At 39.0% G+C, this 20,133-nt stretch overlaps 1 protein-coding gene across 1 annotated transcript in view; it reads right to left on the bottom strand.

Moving 5' to 3' along the window:
• celf1 (cugbp, Elav-like family member 1) overlaps window positions 1–20,133 on the bottom strand; it is a 59,167-nt gene that overhangs the window by 24,795 nt on the left and 14,239 nt on the right. Inside the window, exons 4-6 of the mRNA XM_085350827.1 lie at window positions 4,760–4,842; window positions 2,464–2,512; window positions 2,206–2,340 (exon numbers count right to left, since the gene is read on the bottom strand). Coding sequence (XP_085206953.1) covers window positions 2,206–2,340; window positions 2,464–2,512; window positions 4,760–4,842 — 267 coding nt within the window. The remainder of the gene's footprint in view (window positions 1–2,205; window positions 2,341–2,463; window positions 2,513–4,759; window positions 4,843–20,133) is intronic.

Below are 20,133 nucleotides of genomic sequence, written 5' to 3'. Positions count from 1 at the left end.
TTAAAAATGCAATGACCTCATATTACAGAAACAAAAGTCTAGATAGTGACTAAAAGCGACTGACCAAGAGCAGTCACAGGTATCACAGCTGGTTTATTCAATATTTTCTTTGGTGTGTAGGGAGATGTTGACATGCAACATTTAAAACATTCTTCATTTTGCAGTTGAAGGATAAATGGACTAGACTGATTCCTATATAGCGCGTTTCAACTCTCCCAGAGTACTAGAAGCGCTCTATACAACATGCCACATTCACCCAATCACACCCATTGGCACAAGCACTTCTAAACAGAGTGCTTACGAACTACATTCACACTCCGATGGATGCATCGGAGAGCAACTTGGGGTTAGTATCTTGCCCAAGGATACTTGACACGCAGACTGGACGAGCCAGGAATCGAACCACTAACCTTCCGATCAGTAGGTGACCTACCTACCTCCTGAACTACAGCCACCCCCAGTGGATGACTTTTCAGCTGGTGGAATAAATTTATGGCAATGCTACCCTTTGTGGCAATAGTTTTGTGGCATGTTTTACGGCAAATTACTGCATTTTGTTTGGCATCCTCCTTGTTAAATCACAAAACAAAACAGTGAATTACATGCACATAGCTTAATATTGCCATGGGAATTTATAGTTTATGGTTGCAAAAGAACCATTTTAACCAAACCAAAACTCGCAATACATAAAGTATATCTAATACATCGCCTACCCCTAGTTCTGCATGCACTTTCCTTTTTAATAAAGCATTCAGTAGAGCATTAGATCTTGAACAGTTTTCTTGGTTATGCTCCTGGTTCATAATCTGTGCTATGTCCTGTTTAATTTTTGTTATCAGGACACTCTTCTGTCTTTCCTTCTCTAATCTGGCCTAAGAAAACAGCTTTCCCTCCCTGAGCCTGGTCAGGCCAGAGGTTTTTACATGTTAAAGGGGAGTTTTTATTCTGCTCCATACTGCAAGTGCTTGCTCATTGGGGATCGCTGAGTTTTAATTTACAATTCTTTAGTTTACTTACCATTAGGGCTGCCACGATTAGTCAACTAGTCACGATTACGTCGACTATTAAAATCGTCGTCGAGTGATTTAATAGTCGACGCGTCGTTTGAAGCTTTGTAAGATCCCAAAAGACGCAGGAATAAGTAGCAGGATTTAAGAGTGTAATAACGGACTGAAACAGAAGATGGCAGCACTGCATGTACAAGGATGCCAGCTGCCGTTAAACCCCGAAGAAGAAGTAGCTGTGTCCCAGAATTCATAGCGCGGCCCAGCGCAGTTTCCAACAATGGCGGCAGCTAGTTAGTTTTAATATTACTCTTATTATTCTTTCTGGGTCACAAAATAAACGTTTAACATATTTTCAGGCGAGAATGTAGCTGTGTAAACCTCAAATATCTGCTCAGTTTATCAAGACACCACATATTTTCAAAAGCGCTCCGACGTTTTCGGAGACGTCTGTTACCCACTAGCTCGATAGCTAGCCGGGGGCTAGGTCACTAGAGCCGTGAGAACACCGGACTCCCGGCAGATCATTTTCAAACCCACCTCCGTCTTTCACTACTCAGGTTAAACATGATATATAAGTCACTTAGATAACTTAAAAATGTTATTGTTTGGCTTTTTTTAGTATTTTATTTGTTCCTGAGTAAATCGGTTTGGCTGAGATTAAAGTTATAGTTTTTACACAGCTGAATAAACGTCAAGCAGACAGCTGATCATCAGAAGTGTGAGATGCTCGAGAATTTACTCCGGTGTCCTGTTATATTTTAGATAGCAAGGAGTTTATTAAACTTTACCGAAACAATCTGCAGATTTCATTAAAATTTAATAAACTACCATCTTGTCTTTATTGTTAGTTAGCACAGACCTTACACACTTAAAGCTGTAAGCTAATGATAGTTATATAAGAGCAGATGCTGCTGGTGCAATAAGCTGTAGTTTTACGTCCAATGGATGATGATCTGATTAGTCGACTAATCGCAAAAATAATCGGTGACTAGTCGACTATCAAAATAATCGTTTGTGGCAGCCCTACTTACCATAAACTATTACAAAAGATGACTACTGGACTTAGTCATTTTCAGCCATATAACAAAGCTGCAGACAGACAAGACACAATATCACACTTCAACCTGTAATTGTGTATAAGCCTGGCAACAGAATAGCAAACGCTGGAAAGCTAAACCTTATCACAAATAAGTCTTACCACGGCTAAGTCCATCAGGGCCTCTGAGTATCCGGCACTCCTCTATCTGTCCATATGGCGAAAACATCAGTCGGATATCATTCTCGTTACACTTCTTGGAGATCATTCCAATAAACAGTTTTCTGTCCTCCACTGCTGTATTAAACATAAGACAACATTAAACTTCTGTGCATTATATCAAGAATTATGGTGCCCTGCAACATTCAACATGCATAAAAGTATGTTTATTAGCAGGTACTTATGCTACAAAATCCTTACCATTGTTTTTCTCACTATCAGCGGGCTTCATCTGGATTGGATGGTGCATCTGAGCAAGACAGTAAATATATATATTATTTCATAAAATACACAACATGTAGAGATACAGAAACGAATATGTTGGTTTCATGTGCCAAGTTATGTAAAATTACTATTGTGTGCTTGTTAGAGATGTTTGGATCCCATTTGACTACAGATACCTGAAAAGCTCCACAAACAGAAAGACCTTTCTCTTTTACATAGATACATATACATACATAGATAATATCGACAAATGGTATATTTTCCTTTAAGACACATGAAACATCTTCAGTGCAGTTATTTACTAAGATATGACATGGCAACGTCCTATTGTATTGTCCCAACAAGTCCTGAATTACATGTTTGCCTACAGATCAGCTCCTTTTGCATCAGCTGGCTGCTGCGATCTGTACCAAGTTTTCTCTACAGTAGGGGGCACTGTCACTACACTACTTCTTACAGAAGAACAGAAAATAAAATAAATAGACAAGGATTGTTTAAAATAAGGAAGTGCATGTTTATGCTGCATTTTTATGTTAAAAGACCTGCTTTTTTTTAAAACATTTTTTCATTAATTTAAAAACAAAACTGAGTGACACTTTCACTATTGATCAAGCATTGACATTTTTCTTAGATTGTTTTTGAAATACTGCATTTTAAGTGGAAAGTCTTTCTGCAACATCACACGGAGGGGGGATTGTACTCCTCAGAAGGTAAATGGCAGGGTGCAGTAGGTCCATTAGTGGAACCTCGGATAGAGGAGGGACAATGCGGTTTTCGTCTTGGTCGCGGAACACTGGACTAGCTCTTTATCCTCTAAGACAGCGCTCTCCAACCTTTTTTGCTCCACGGACCGGTTTATGCCCGACAATATTTTCATGGACCGGCCTTTAAGGTGTCGCGGATAAATACAACAAAATAAAACTAGTACTGGTACCGAAAAAAAGATTTATTCATAACACACGTGAAAAGACCCAGGAAAACCGAGTTAACGATAAAAACGATAACAAAATAACGCTGAAAACCGATAAAAACCCTGAAAACCATACATTTCACACCTGAGCCTCAACTCTCGCGGCCCAGTACCAAACGACCAGTACCCCGAGGCCCTCCAACAAGCACTAGAGTGGTTCCCAGTGTGAATTTGTGGGAATAAAAATCCGCACCTCAAAATCAAAGGCCATGGTCCTCAGCAGCAAAAGAGTGAAGTGCTCAGTCCGGGTCAGGGATGAGTTGCTGCCTGAAGTGGAGGAGTTTATCTCTGCGTTGTGTTTACAAGTGAGAGGAGAGTGAGAGACAGAGATGGACCTGTGGAAGCGTCTGCATTTATACAGACACTGTCGGTCGTGCCAAAGAGGGAGCCGAGTGTAAAAGGGAAGCTCTCAATTTACCAGCCAGTCTGTGTAACCTACCCTCACCTTCCTACTGTCACGAGCTTTGGGTAAAGCCCAAAAGAGGGAGATTGTGCAAATACAACAGCAGAAATTAGTTTCCTTCAAAGAATGGCTGGGCTCTCCTGTAGAGATAGGGAGAGGAGTCATTCGAGAGGGGCTCAGAGTAAAACCACTACTCCTCAGGATCGAAAAAAGACAGTTAAGGTGGTTGGGGCATCTGATTAGCATACCCCCTGAGCATCTCCTGGGTGAGGTGTTCGGGGCATATCCCACTCGGAGGAGGCCCCATAGCTGACCGACCCAAACACTAACCCTATCTTAATATCAAGAAAACTAGTTAAGATTTGACAGTGGATAGCTATTTATGTACTTAGCACTTTTAAACCCTCCTTTTATTCTTTCTTAGCCACTTGTTAGTGAATTTGTAGGTTTAATAGTTTCATAGTTCATTGAAAAAAGTATGATTATAAGGATTGCGATTTAAACTGAACCAATCCTGATAAACAGGGGGAGACAGGTTTTTTTCTTGAACTGATATTTTTTTTATCTTCCTTAGTCAATTTGCCGTTTAATTCCTCTAATCTGCAGTTTTACTTTTCTATTTTTCCAGTATTATTGGGAACATCACACCAACTGCTATGCAAAGAATCTGGAGGGTAAATGCTTAGTGCACCTCTGTGGACAACTGCTGAAAAAAATAGAGACGTCACAGAAATCAATAGCCTTTGATGTCTCAAAATGAGTGATTTAATTTCCTTTCAGACAGACAAAATATGCTTAATCTCTATCCACTTTTCTGATGGATAACCAAAAATTCAAGTTCAAGGTTTCAATGTGAACTGCACATGTGATGAAAGGGCAAATCAAGGACTATCACCTACCCCTGGCAGAATCTTCATGTTGTGCAGAGCATTCTGCGCTTCTAAGGCTGATTTGCGGCTATAGTAAGTTACAAAACAGCAACCTGCCAGAGATTGAAAAAGAAAAATCTTACTCAGCTGATTCACATCATACAAAGATCATGTTTTTCCTTTTTTGCTAATTAAAAACAAAGGACATTAACAAAGCAAACCAAAAATAAAATCAATATATTCAATTTCAGAAGATTAGTAGTATAACTGGTTCAATTAATTCAGTCTTTTTTAAAACATAAAAATAAACTAATATTACTCTAGGTTTAGCAAATGTCAGAATAATAATAGTGTTTTGAGGGGTTATTTTGCCACCTCTAGAAAATGCACAGAATGTCACATAACAGAAGAAGCAAAGGATAAAATAATGCCTTGTATTACAATATGCATTAAAAATAACAAATGACAGTGATGTAAACTTTCTTAAACTCCTGTACCTCACAAAGTACAAGGGAAATAACTACTGTTAACACTTCATAAACATTCATAGGCAAGGTGTTGATAAAATTCAGCTCAATAAAGATAACCCTATTATGCACGCATGCATTTTGCAAATAACAATTCTTAACTCATTAATGTGGTCAGTGAAGAATACATGTAACATAATTTAACCTACATGTTCATGGAGCACTTTATTCTATACATGTTAAGCACTTAATCTAATCAGAGATGGAAGCCAGAGCACCACCACCACCCACCCAGCATGGACAGAACTTTTAAACTCCACAAAGAAAGGCCCCTGTTGGGTTTCCAACCAGGAATCTGAATGCTGCAAGGCGACAGTGCGAACCACTCCACCACTGTGCTGCCCATGAGCCGTTTAGAGCCGCACATGATTTTAAAACAACATGGGTTGTGTTTAATTCATCAACGATTATTATTATTCATTCAAATCAGATCCACAATAACACGTATATGCTGTTGATGAAATGATATCAGCCGAGGAAGGAGACGATATTAAGACGATATTAAGAAGTCGCTGGAGTTTATGACAGAGGAGATTTCTACTGTCAAACTGCAGCAGAAAGCCATCCTGGACCTGGTCGAGGAAGTTAAGGCTCTCCGCATCCAGAACGCCGAGAAGGATCGGCGGCTGGCGTACCTGGAGAACAGAGTGGCGGATTTGGAGCAGTACACCCGGATGAACGATGTTATCATCACGGGGCTTCGCATCAAACCCCGGTCATACGCCCGGGCGGTCGCCACTGACAATGTAGGAGGGCCAGGAGAGGAAGATGTCAACTCCACGGAGCATCAAGTGGTTACCTTTCTACGGTCCAAAGGTGTGGAAGTGGATTATAACAACATTGAGGCTTGCCACCCTCTACCCCGAAAAAATGACAGTAACAAACCAGCCATCATTGTGAGATTTGCAAACAGAAAACAGAAAACAGCACTGTTAAAACAAGGAAGGAAACTGAAAGGATCCGATGTCTTCATGAACGAACATCTGATAAAAAGAAATGCGGACATTGCCAGGAAAGCACGTTACTTGAAGAAACAGGGAAAAATTCAAAATACATGGACCACCAACTGCAAAGTATTCATTAAACTCAATGGAACACCGGAACAAGCCAAAGTGTTGGTCATCAGAAATATGGAAGAGCTGGACAAATACTGAGGTCAACTTACTCTGGAGGTATGAATACACATGTGACGTGACACACAACACAACACATGGCACAGTCCAAAAGAACTTCATCTGCATACAGCAACAATATCAACATAACTCATTGGAATTCTCTTTATGATAATCTGGAACTGAGAACATTTCGATACACAGACCATAATGTTCTAGACTTAGAAAAGGATATAGACCCGGAAAATAATTTCTTCTACAACATCAGCTGTAACTGCTGCTACTTCACTGATGAACAGTTTAAGCACACCATCAACACGGAAAATAAATTATCAATAATCCATTTTAATAGCAGAAGTCTGTATGCCAACTTCAACAATATAAAGGAATATCTAAATGAGTTGACAAATCCATTTGGAATTATTGCCATTTCTGAAACATGGATCAATGCGGAGAAAGGAATGGACTTTGGACTGGAGGGATATGAAGTGAATTTTGTAAATAGAAGGAACAAGAGTGGAGGGGGAGTAGCTGTGTATGTGGATAAAAACCTAAACTACAAGGTGGTAGAAAGTATGACAACTGTAATTGATAATTTACTAGAATGTATAACAATTGAAATTTATAAGGAAAAAGAAAAAAATGTAATAATTAGCTGTATATATAGAACACCTGGCTCTAGTATTCAAGTATTTAATGACTTCATAGAGGAAATATTCTCTAAAACAAATCAAAAAGTTATGTTTATCTGTGGTGATTTTAATATTGACCTGTTGAATCCAAAAAAGCATAAAATGACCGACGAATTCCTAAACACTATGTACAGTTTGAGTTTACATCCTAAAATAACCAGGCCTAGCAGAATTACACCACATTGTGCCACCTTACTTGACAATATTTTCACTAACAATATGGAAAACAACATTGTGAGCGGAATATTAATTAATGACATCAGTGATCACCTACCAGTTTTTGCAGTTTATGACACTAATTATAAGAAAAATCAGCATGAAGAACAACTGAGATACAGACGTGTAAGGACAGAAGAAACTATGACTGCATTTAAGAACGCTCTATTAAATCAGGACTGGGACAAGGTGTACAAAGAAGCTGATATTGATATTGCATATGGCATATTTTTAAGAATATTCATGGAGTTGTACGATAAAAACTGTCCAACAATAAAATACAACAGAAAGCACAAATATTCAGATAGACCATGGCTCACTAAGGGTTTACAAAATGCATGTAAAAAGAAAAATACACTCTATAGGGAATACCTAAAACAAAGAACAAAAGAAGCTGAAAATAAATATAAAAAATACAAAAATAAGTTGACCAATATTATACGTGTATGTAGAAAGGAGTATTATAGTAAAATATTGAACAACAATAAACATAATATGAAAGGAATATGGGATGTTTTAAACGGTATCATTAAAAATAATTCTGGACAACAAAGTTATCCACAATACTTTATCGATAATGGCAATATTATGGAAAACACTGCTGATGAGGTCAACAGCTTTAATCATTATTTTGTAAATATTGGACCAAAACTGGCAGAACAAATTCCTGAGTCACTGCCATCAGTAGAATGTAGTGAAAACCTGATTGATAGGAACCCTAACTCAATGTTCCTCACATCAGTGGAGGAAAAAGAAATAATTGACATTGTACACATGTGTAAATATAAAACATCCACTGATTGTAATGATATTGACATGAAAATCGTCAAGAAGGTCATTGAAGGAATTGTAGGACCTCTAACATATATTTGCAACTTATCATTTCAGACGGGAAAAGTGCCAAACAAAATGAAAATAGCTAAAGTTGTGCCGCTGTATAAAACCGGGGATAGACGCCACTTCACAAATTACAGGCCTGTTTCTTTACTACCACAATTCTCCAAAATCCTAGAAAACCTGTTTAATAAACGATTAGACAAATTCTTAGATAAATATAAATTACTCTCTGACAGTCAATATGGATTCAGATCAAAAAGATCAACATCTCTGGCATTAATCGAATCAATTGAGGAGATTACGAATGCTATAGATCAGAAACAGTATGCAGCTGGAGTATTTCTGGATCTCAAGAAAGCATTCGACACAATCAATCATGACATATTAATTAATAAACTGGAACGGTACGGGATTAGGGGGGTTGTACTGCAATGGGTGAAAAATTATTTAAGTGACCGGAAACAATTTGTGAAGCTGGGTGTCCATTCCTCATCATGCTTGGACATTGCTTGTGGTGTTCCACAAGGCTCTGTACTGGGTCCAAAATTATTTATTATTTATATAAATGATATTTGTAAGGCATCTGATATATTAAAATTAGTATTATTTGCAGATGACACAAATATTTTTTGTTCTGGGGGGAATCTAAAGGAGCTGCTGGATACAATTACTTCAGAAATGTGCAAAATTAAAAAATGGTTTAACAGGAACAAACTATCGCTAAATCTAAGTAAAACTAAAATTATCTTATTTGGGAATTCCCTTAGAAATGCACAAGTGCAGATTCATGTAGATGGTGTGGAAATTGAAAGAGTACTTGAACATAAGTTTCTTGGTGTGATTATAGATGATAAATTAAACTGGAAGTCTCATATAAATCATATACATAACAAAATTTCAAGAAGTGTCTCAATCTTGAGTAAAGTAAAACACATTCTGGACCACAAATCACTCCACATTCTCTATTGTTCCCTGATTGCACCGTATTTGAATTACTGTGCAGAGGTTTGGGGCAATACTTACAAATGTTCGCTATCATCAATCTTTATATTACAAAAAAGGGCCATAAGGATAATCCATAAAACTGGTTACAGAGATCATACAAATCCACTATTCTTAAAATCAAAAATTCTAAAATTCACAGATCTGGTTCATTTTCTCACAGCACAAATTATATATAAAGCAATAAATAACCTGCTTCCTGACAATATTCTAAAAATGTTTTCTAAAAGGGAACGGGGATACAATTTGAGGGGGGAATTAAATTTAAAACATCCTCGTATCCGTACAACATTAAAAAGTTTTTGCATCTCTGTGTGTGGAGTGAAGCTGTGGAACAGACTAAGTAAAGATATGAAGCAATGTCCAAGCATGGCGCAGTTTAAAAAGCGGTTTAAGGATATGGTTTTTACAGGGTACAGGGAAAAGGTAGAGATTTGATAGGGTGTTCTTGTCTAATATTTTCATGTGTGTGCGCATGCACGGGTTTGTTGGTATGGGTATATATGTATGTGTATATGTATGTATGTATGTATGTATGTATATATATATATGTGTATATGTATATGTGTGTGTATGTATGTGTGTATATATATATATATATATATATATATATATATATATATAAAAAAACACCCAGCACGCCCCTGCGGGCGGTTTATCCTTCAAGCTCGGGTCCTCTACCAGAGGCCTGGGAGCTTGAGGGTCCTGCGCAGTATCTTAGCTGTTCCCAGGACTGCGCTCTTCTGGACAGAGATCTCCGATGTTATTCCCGGGATCTGCTGGAGCCACTCGCCTAGCTTGGGAGTCACCGCACCTAGTGCTCCGATTACCACGGGGACCACCGTTGCCTTCACCCTCCACATCCTCTCGAGCTCTTCTCTGAGCCCTTGGTATTTCTCCAGCTTCTCGTGTTCCTTCTTCCTGATATTGCTGTCATTCGGAACCGCTACATCGATCACTACGGCCGTCTTCTTCTGTTTGTCTACCACCACTATGTCCGGTTGGTTAGCCACCACCATTTTGTCCATCTGTATCTGGAAGTCCCACAGGATCTTAGCTCGGTCATTCTCCACCACCCTTGGGGGCATCTCCCATTTTGACCTCGGGACTTCCAGGTTATACTCGGCACAGATGTTCCTGTACACTATGCCGGCCACTTGGTTATGGCGTTCCATGTATGCCTTGCCTGCTAGCATCTTGCACCCTGCTGTTATGTGCTGGATTGTCTCTGGGGCATCTTTACACAGCCTGCACCTGGGGTCTTGCCTGGTGTGATAGACCCCAGCCTCTATGGATCTTGTGCTCAGAGCTTGTTCTTGTGCTGCCATGATTAGTGCCTCTGTGCTGTCTTTCAGTCCAGCTTTGTCCAGCCACTGGTAGGATTTCTGGATATCAGCCACCTCCTCTATCTGCCGGTGGTACATACCGTGCAGGGGCCTGTCCTTCCATGATGGTTCCTCGTCTCCCTCCTCTTTCTTGGGTTTCTATATATATATATATATATATATATATATATATATTAAATATATATAAAATTGTAGGTTGTGTATCCTTCAGGTGTTAATGGGGTTATTGAAAATGTGTATATGTGCGTATGTGTGTATATACGTAGGTATGGATAGATAGAAACATATGTGTATATATTAAAAAAAAATAAAAAATAAAAAATTACACATAACATATAATGTAATTACAAGGAGGTATTTCTGTAGTCTATTGATACTAGATAGTGGAAAAGGGGTGGGATTAAATAAGCTTATGCTTCTTCCTGCTCCTTTTTGAACATGGACGTTATTTGGAGTTGTGGTTGCTCGTTTTCCTTTTGTTTGCTTTGTTCATTTGTCTCTTTTAATTCTATTTTTTTTTTTATACTTTTTCAACATGTTCAAAATAAAGATTCAATCAATCAATCAATCAATCAATATCTATTCCGTTTACAAAATTAAAAAGTTTCAAGAAAACAGTGGTTTCTTTTTAAGAATTGTTGAGGACTGATTTATAGACAAACATGTGGGATAATACCACAGCAGTAGCTGTACTTTCCATCTTTTTGTCTAACACACAGTGACCATCCATCCATCCATCCATTCGCTTCCGCTTGTCCTTTTCAGGGTCGCGGGGGGCGCTGGAGCCTATCCCAGCTGTCATAGGGCGAGAGGCGGGGTACACCCTGGACAGGTCGCCAGTCTGTCGCAGGGCTAACACACAGGGACAGACAATCACACAGTGACCAAACACATTATATGTTTCATAAAGTACAGGAACTTCTATATGTTAGTAGTTCTCCAAAAGCCACTCGGACTTGTTCCAATTAAGGACAGATTACAAATGTGTGTTGTAGTCCCCATCACTATAATGGCATAGTCTGGTTATTGAAAAACTTTCACGGGAGCTTCTTAGAAACAGTATAGTAATAGAAGAAATTGGAAAACATCTCAGAACCAAACAGTATACCAGGGTGTCCAAACCTTTTGCAAAGAGGGCCCGATGTGGGGAGGAGAGGTGGGGGCTGACCATTCAGCCTGACATTCTACAAACCATTAACATTAAATGCAAATGAATTATTTAATGACATTTTTATTGCAAATGGCATACTTTTCATTTCTTCACACAGAACGCAAATAAATCTTAACTGTTTTACCAAAATCACTATTGAAAACTTTTGAGAAGGTTAAACATATCCTCCAATAAAAATCCATTCACTGAGATTGTAGAATTCATTCTCCTCAAAAGACTTAACAAATAACTTGCCTGCACTAATGTGAAGGGTGACACTGAGATCTCGATTGCATTAAAAAGGCCAGGTCTGGCTCAGAGACAGTGATTTTGATGCACAAGATGTCATGCTGGTGACTTCTTGCTAAAGTTCATAACCAAGAATGTCTTGCCAAACAAGCTTATCAATTTCTTAGAAATGTTCAAATCTCTTGGAACCTGCTTTCATAAAGCTGGTGGTAAAAGTTGAAAAGCAGGAGCTGTTGGTGCCAAATGTGACACTGAGCGTCACACTGTAGCTTGATGAGCTCCACCTGCAGGTGGTCTGGAGCGTCACCGGGGTTCACGGAGAAAGGAGAGGAAAAACCAGCAAAATCCAGGACACGCTGTTGAAACTCCTCAGCGAGAAATTAGATGTCTGCACGATTCTCCTCATACAGGGAGTGCAGAATTATTAGGCAAATGAGTATTTTGTCCACATCATCCTCTTCATGCATGTTGTCTTACTCCAAGCTGTATAAGCTCGAAAGCCTACTACCAATTAAGCATATTAGGTGATGTGCATCTCTGTAATGAGAAGGGGTGTGGTCTAATGACATCAACACCCTATATCAGGTGTGCATAATTATTAGGCAATGTCCTTTCCTTTGGCAAAATGGGTCAAAAGAAGGACTTGACAGGCTCAGAAAAGTCAAAAATAGTGAGATATCTTGCAGAGGGATGCAGCAGTCTCAAAATTGCAAAGCTTCTGAAGCGTGATCATCGAACAATCAAGCGTTTCATTCAAAATAGTCAACAGGGTCGCAAGAAGCGTGTGGAAAAACCAAGGCGCAAAATAACTGCCCATGAACTGAGAAAAGTCAAGCGTGCAGCTGCCAGGATGCCACTTGCCACCAGTTTGGCCATATTTCAGAGCTGCAACATCACTGGAGTGCCCAAAAGCACAAGGTGTGCAATACTCAGAGACATGGCCAAGGTAAGAAAGGCTGAAAGACGACCACCACTGAACAAGACACACAAGCTGAAACGTCAACACTGGGCCAAGAAATATCTCAAGACTGGTTTTTCTAAGGTTTTATGGACTGATGAAATGAGAGTGAGTCTTGATGGGCCAGATGGATGGGCCCGTGGCTGGATTGGTAAAGGGCAGAGAGCTCCAGTCCCACTCAGACGCCAGCAAGGTGGAGGTGGAGTACTGTTTTGGGCTGGTATCATCAAAGATGAGCTTGTGGGGCCTTTTCGGGTTGAGGATTGAGTCAAGCTCAACTCCCAGTCCTACTGCCAGTTTCTGGAAGACACCTTCTTCAAGCAGTGGTACAGGAAGAAGTCTGCATCCTTCAAGAAAAACAGGATTTTCATGCAGGACAATGCTCCATCACACGCGTCCAAGTACTCCACAGCGTGGCTGGCAAGAAAGGGTATAAAAGAAGAAAAACTAATGACATGGCCTCCTTGTTCACCTGATCTGAACCCCATTGAGAACCTGTGGTCCATCATCAAATGTGAGATTTACAAGGAGGGAAAACAGTACACCTCTCTGAACAGTGTCTGGGAGGCTGTGGTTGCTGCTGCACGCAATGTTGATGGTGAACAGATCAAAACACTGACAGAATCCATGGATGGCAGGCTTTTGAGTGTCCTTGCAAAGAAAGGTGGCTATATTGGTCGCTGATTTGTTTTTGTTTTGTTTTTGAATGTCAGAAATGTATATTTGTGAATGTGGAGATGTTATATTGGTTTCACTGGTAAAAATAAATAATTGAAATGGGTATATATTTGTTTTTTGTTAAGTTGCCTAATAATTATGCACAGTAATAGTCACCTGCACACACAGATATCCCCCTAAAATAGCTCAAACTAAAAACAAACTAAAAACTACTTCCAAAAACATTCAGCTTTGATATTAATGAGTTTTTTGGGTTCATTGAGAACATGGTTGTTGTTCAATAATAACATTATTCCTCAAAGATACAACTTGCCTAATAATTCTGCACTCCCTGTATGCACACTGATATTCGCCTGTGGAAAACTGGTGATTTTTATTTCCTATAGCAATGCGAAATTTGCAGTATTGGGCTGCATTTGTGACACAGTCAAGTTAGCTATCATTTGTGAGCCGCAGTGAGGCCAGCCGCCTCCTGTCCACCATATAAATTTTCTTGCACTTTTACAACTGCACCGATTCTCCTTCATTGCTGATCGCAAATGTAAGCTTGCGCAGACATAAAAACAAACATTGCACTGAAAGAGCCTGATTGCATCATATTCAAAAATTCATTAAAAGTCACCCTTAACAGTTGATGTGAAACTTTCAGATTTTTTCTCTCCTCTGGGCCAAGTTTCATCTCAAACTGCTTTCAGGTTTCACGTGTGCTCAAATTTAAAAACTTCAAAGGAATGTGATAACGTCCTGTTAGAAATGTTAGAAAATTATAACATCACATACAAATTTTATTAAAATTCATCTGTGACTGTAAACTAGGGATAGACTGATCCGATATTACGTATCGGTCCACTACTGACCTAAATTACTGGATCGGATATCGGAGAGAAATTCAAAATTTAATCCGATCCATTAAATATCACAAAAGCACCTCACAAAACTTGTCACAACATGACTTAACTTCGTTCATACCCTTACCACGTCGGAGCAGTGTGCGTCACGTGATAGAGCGGCTGCGCGAGACCTCTCGGCGGTCTGGTTGAAGCCTCACTACCAACCCGGCATTTCATCTCCGAGAAAGTGATCCCACAGAGAAGTAAAGCAAGTGTGTAAGTTCATCCCTGAGTGTTTGTAAAGCATTCCTGCATTAAGCTTAACAACCGATATCTCTCTCTCCTGCTGCTACTTCAATCATGAAACTGATCAATGATCAGCTGATCGTCTCTCTCCTTTGTTTTTGGCCCACTTTGCACCAGAAAGAGGAAACCAGCAGCTGAACAACAGCAGCACGTTTAAGCTTGATCAGCTGTTGTTAGAATGTATTTAATATTACTTTCTACACCAGGATCTTTTTCTACGTAGCTGACGCTGGTAACTGTGCAGGGGCGGATCTAGCAAAGTTTAGCCAGGGGGGCCGATAGGGCATGAACAGGGAAAAGGGGGCACAAAGACATACTTTTCTTTCTTATTCTCATTTAAAATGTTGAGCTTTTAATAAATAATTATCTGAATCTTACACCCAAAGTTTTAATCTTATGTAAAATACATAGAAGTCCATTACTGTATATAGTAACTGTTAAGTCTAATATACCCTAGTAAGCTATAGTACTTTTTCCTTTGGGAAGATACCATCTGTGCAGTCTGCAGTTCTGTTGAAGAAAGATGTTGAATCTATTTAATTATTGTAGAAAAATAATTGATTTCTGTGCATTTTTAAAAAAAAATTATTTAATTTATTTATTTTTTTACACACGTACATTAAATTAAAGTTGATTACGTCATCACGAGGCGGAGGGTGGTTCCCTTTTTTTTTTTTTGCTGGGAGTTGGCAGCCCTATTAGTTAGGTTGTTTGATATTTCTGCTAAGTACTCTTTAAAATACCAGAATAGGAATGATGGTGCAGGTTTAAGTTTATTAGATCAGTGTTGCTGAACTATGAAATATTTTGGGTGCAGTGTATTTTTTGCATACAGGTATAACAGAATAGCTTTAGTGTTGTTGTTTATTTAAACTTGAGTGTAAACTTATACAAAATGCAGCAACATATTAAAAACAGTTTTATTGATTAAAAATACACTATATCGGATTCATATCGGTATCGGCAGATATCCAAATTTATGATATTGTAACGTGCCATCTCTACTGTAAACATGAAATTGTCAGTGGACTACTCCTCTGGGTTACCTTCTCTACACGTGTGCCAGCTTTCATCACAAAATGCTGCAAGATTCCAGAGAAATTAAATTCAACAAGGTTATTTTAATAAACAAAACTTTACAAAAACAAAAATTCTATCTTGGATAGCTGACATGAAATTCTCCATAAATTCCACTCCTCCACAACTCACACTACATGTCTACAACGTTTCAGCTCCAACCATTGCAAATATTTCTCTTTTTCACCTTTATTGGAAAGTGTAGTCAAGACAGACAGCCTTGGAAAACAGCTCACGTGTCCATTAGTTTTAAAGGGCTGGATTAACCTAATCGATTTCTTAGTTAGAGTGGGTGCAACTGCCATTGCCCCAGCAGAAACAGTATTGAAGTCTATCCCAGTTTCCTATCACCCGGCCGTGGATCTCTAGGAACTTGAAGAAACTGGTCAGCTTGACTCCATGGCAGTTACATTGGGTCCAGAGTCTAAAAGAGCAGCTGCCGAGGAAAATAAATAAATAAATGAATAAATAATCCAGCTAGCCTCCATCTTCAACAGGTACAACATCCTGGACAAGCAAGAATTCCCTCCACTTGCAACGGACCTCCTCCTATGCTCTCACTCGTAACCATCACCCAGTTGTGAAATAGTGCACTCAGGATTGTTCTGCCTGGTCTGCAGATCATCTAAAGGTGAGTAGAGCAGCCCCATCTCATTAATCTCCGGCCACAGGTTCTCCCTCAGATAGGTCTACACACATCATCTAGCATCTCCGAAAAGTCTCTCTAAACCCTATCTATCCAAGGCGCCATAGTCTTGGACATTTTAGAGAATTTTCTTGGCAGACACAGGCACAAATGATATTCCAAAACAGCAGTCCACGATACTGAAATGCACGCTTCTGCATCTTTTTGACACAGTAAAAAAACCTCTGCAATAGCGTTTTTATCTCTGACCACACTCACACCTGTGGCCGTGGAATGGGGCAATAAAGCAAGGTGCTCAACCTCCACACCTGGTTTTCCTCCATCTCTATTGGCTTGATTTTGTTCTTAACAGAAATGTGGATGAAATCTGGAGAGTACGGTCTATTTGGTGAATTATGCCCTCCCACTTATGATTGTTTAATTCCTTCCAGAGAAAGTGGGCAGGGTGGAGGTTTGCCTGTAATGTTTAACAGTTTAAATGCTCACCTATTAAGGTTGATAAAGTCTGTAGCTTTCAGGTGCTGCTTTTTAAAGCATAAAACACCTCCAAAATTTTGTTTTCTAAATCGTCAATAGTATTTTTATGTAATCATATTATTTTTGCTGGGGATTTTATCATTTATGTTAATGATCTTACTTGTTTCCCTTATCTTAATCCATTATCCCCAGAATAATGAAGTCTTTTGGTTTTAAACAGCATGTTGTTGGACCTACACATAACCATGGACATACTTTAGATGTTTGGGGAGGGTTTTGTTGTTGTTGTTTTAAAAACACCTGACTTCAGTATTAACTCTATATTTTGAAACTGATTTGTTTATTTCTGGCCATTTATGTATTTAATTAGATCATGTTTCTTCTTTCTGTTTTCCAGGTGAACAGACAAATGAGGCCATGGTAGTACACTAACAGCATTTTAGTGAAGAGAAAAAAACCCAATGAAATGTCTGTGAAGGTTCTCAGTCATCCAGGTCACGGTAGTCTAAGGAGCTTGGAAAGAAAAGCATCTGGACTTCTTTAAGTTTCTTGAAGACATTTCACCTCTCATCTGAGAAAGAAGCCATCTATGTCCACTATGAACGACCATTTTAGAACAGAGGGGGTGGCTTACGACACCAACTGTCTGGTATCTATAATCCAGGGTTGAGATCCTTCCCAAACGCTGTTGCTCTGGGATGAGAAGTGAAAATGTCTTCAACAAACTCCAGAAAAGTCCAGACACTTTTGTTTCTAAGTCCCTTAAAATCTATGGTGAAGAGAAACCCCTTCACAACACGAACCAAATGAACAACACTCTCCAGGAGGAAGGTGTATCGCTATCCAAATCTACCATAAAGAGACTGCATGAAAGTAAATACAGAGGGTTCACTGCAAGGTGCAAGCCACTCATAAGCTTCAAAAATTGAAAGGCTAGATTGGACTGCTAAAAAACAACTAAAAAGCCAGCACATCTCTGAAAAACATTCCTTGGACAGATGAGACCAAGATCAACTTCTATGAGAATGATGACAAGAAAAAAAGTATGAAGAAGATGCAGTTCATGATCCAAAGTATACCACATCATCTGTAAAACACGGCAGAGACAGTGTGATGGCTTGGGCGTGCATGGCTGCAGTGGCACTTGGACACTAGTTTTTAATGATGATGTGACTATGGCAGAAGCAGCTGAATTAATTCGGAGGTGTTCAGAGACAGACCGTCTGTTCGAATCCAGCTAAATGCAAACTAAAGTTTGCTGAAGTCAAACTGATTGGCCAGAAGTTTATTAAGGTAAAGAAGTGAAATAGTCCAAGTCAGTCACCTGATCTTAACCCAAATAATTATGCATTTCACTAGTTAAACACTAAACTTCAGACAAAGAGTCTCACAAACAAACAGCAAATGAAAGCTGCTGCAATAAAGGCCTGGTAGAGCATTAAAGAGGAAGAAACCCAGCATCTGGTGATGTCCATGAGTTCAAAACTTCAGGCTGTCATTCCCAGCAAAGGGCTTTCAACCAAGTATTAGAAATTAACATTTTATTTTCAGTTATTTAATTCATTCAATTAGTTTTAAGCCCGTGAAATGAAAAGATTGTGTTAAAATGTGTTTTATTTTCTCACATTTTTATACAATCTTTTTGTTCAACTCACTAAATTCAGGCTGAAATTTGAACTTCAACTGCATCTGAGCAGAACAACAGTTTAAAAAAAAAAGTTGCCTCTGTCCAAATATTTATGGACCAACTATTTCTCACCATTAATTACTGCTAATAAGCACAGCCAGAGAGTTCTTTAACACAGCGGACCGTCTCTTAAATAACACAAATTTTAATCAGATTCAAAGTGGGAAGTTAACTTTAACTTTATGAATTTTAAACCTATTTTAAGGATAAAATTAAACCCATAAAATACAAAACATTAGCCCCTGATGCTTTTATCAGTGTCACCTACCCTACCCCTACAGTAACATTTTATCTTCATTTATACCAACCTCTTTAGATGAGCTTTTAAATACTGTGACTGACATTGACACAACAATCAACCATCACATTTTGATAGAGAGGCATGGGTTAGTATATCTGGGACAGCTCTGCAATGGTTAAGATAATTTCAGAAAAATTGCAAATTTTCTGTTTCCACTAGTGACCAAGGGTCACTGAATTGGAGTCCCCCATAATTCCAACTAGAGATGGACCGATCCGATATTACGTATCGGTATCGGTCCGATACCGATCCGATATTACGTATCGGTATCGGTCCGATACTGACCTAAATTACTGGATCGGATATCGGAGAAAAATAAAAAATGTAATCCGATCCATTAAATATCACGAAAGCACCTCACAAAACTTGCAACACGCCGTAACTCACCTCAGAACGTTAGCACGTCGGAGCAGTATGCATCACGTGATAGAGCGGCTGTGGCATGCGGGACCTGTTGGTGGTCTGGATAGCATTTGGAGCTTCGCTAGCAACCCGGCATTTCATCTCCGACAAAGTTATCCCGAGAGAAGTAAAGCAAGTGTGTAAGTCCATCTCTGAATGTAAAGCATTCCTCCGTTAAGCTTAACAAGCGACTGCCTCTTCTGGCTGCTACTTCAATCATGAAACTGCTTAACGATCAGCTGATCGGCTTTTCTGTCACGAGTCCGTGTCTCTAGTTTGCTTTTGGCCCACTTTGCACCAGAAAGAGGAAACCAGCGGCTGAACAACAGCAGCACGTTTAAGCTTGATCAGCTGTTGTTAGAATGTATTTAATATTACTTTCTACTCGAGGATCTTTTTCTACGTAGCTGACGCTGGTAACTGTGCAGGGGCGGATCTAGCAAAGTTTAGCCAGGGGGGCTGATAGGGCATTAACAGGGAAAAGGGGGCACAAAGACATACTTTTCTTTCTTATTCTCATTTAAAATGTCGAGCTTTTAATAAATAATTATCTGACACCCAAAGTTTTAATTTGATGTAAAATGAATAGAAGTCAATTACTGTATATAGTGACTATTAAGTCTAATATATATACCCTAGTAAGCTATAGTACTTTTTCCTTTGGGAAGGTACCATCTGTGCAGTCTGCAATTTTGTTGAAGAAAGATGTTGAATCTATTTAATATTTCTTGAAAAATAATTGATTTCTGTGCATTTTTTTTCACACTGCATCAAATTAAGGTTGATTACGTCGATTAAGCATCATGAGGTGGAGTGTGAGGGGTGGTTCCCTATTTTTTATTTATTTATTTTTGTTGTTGCTGGGAGTTGGAACCCTATTAGTTAGGTTGCTTAATATTTACGCTAAGTAC

Source organism: Diplotaxodon limnothrissa, linkage group LG1, assembly GCF_057381915.1.
Source record: "Diplotaxodon limnothrissa isolate DT_005_m linkage group LG1, D_limnothrissa_male_GT1.1, whole genome shotgun sequence".
Lineage (NCBI taxonomy): Eukaryota > Metazoa > Chordata > Actinopteri > Cichliformes > Cichlidae > Diplotaxodon > Diplotaxodon limnothrissa.
Note: the sequence above shows the minus strand (reverse complement) of the source record. Positions and strands in the feature narration are given on the sequence as shown.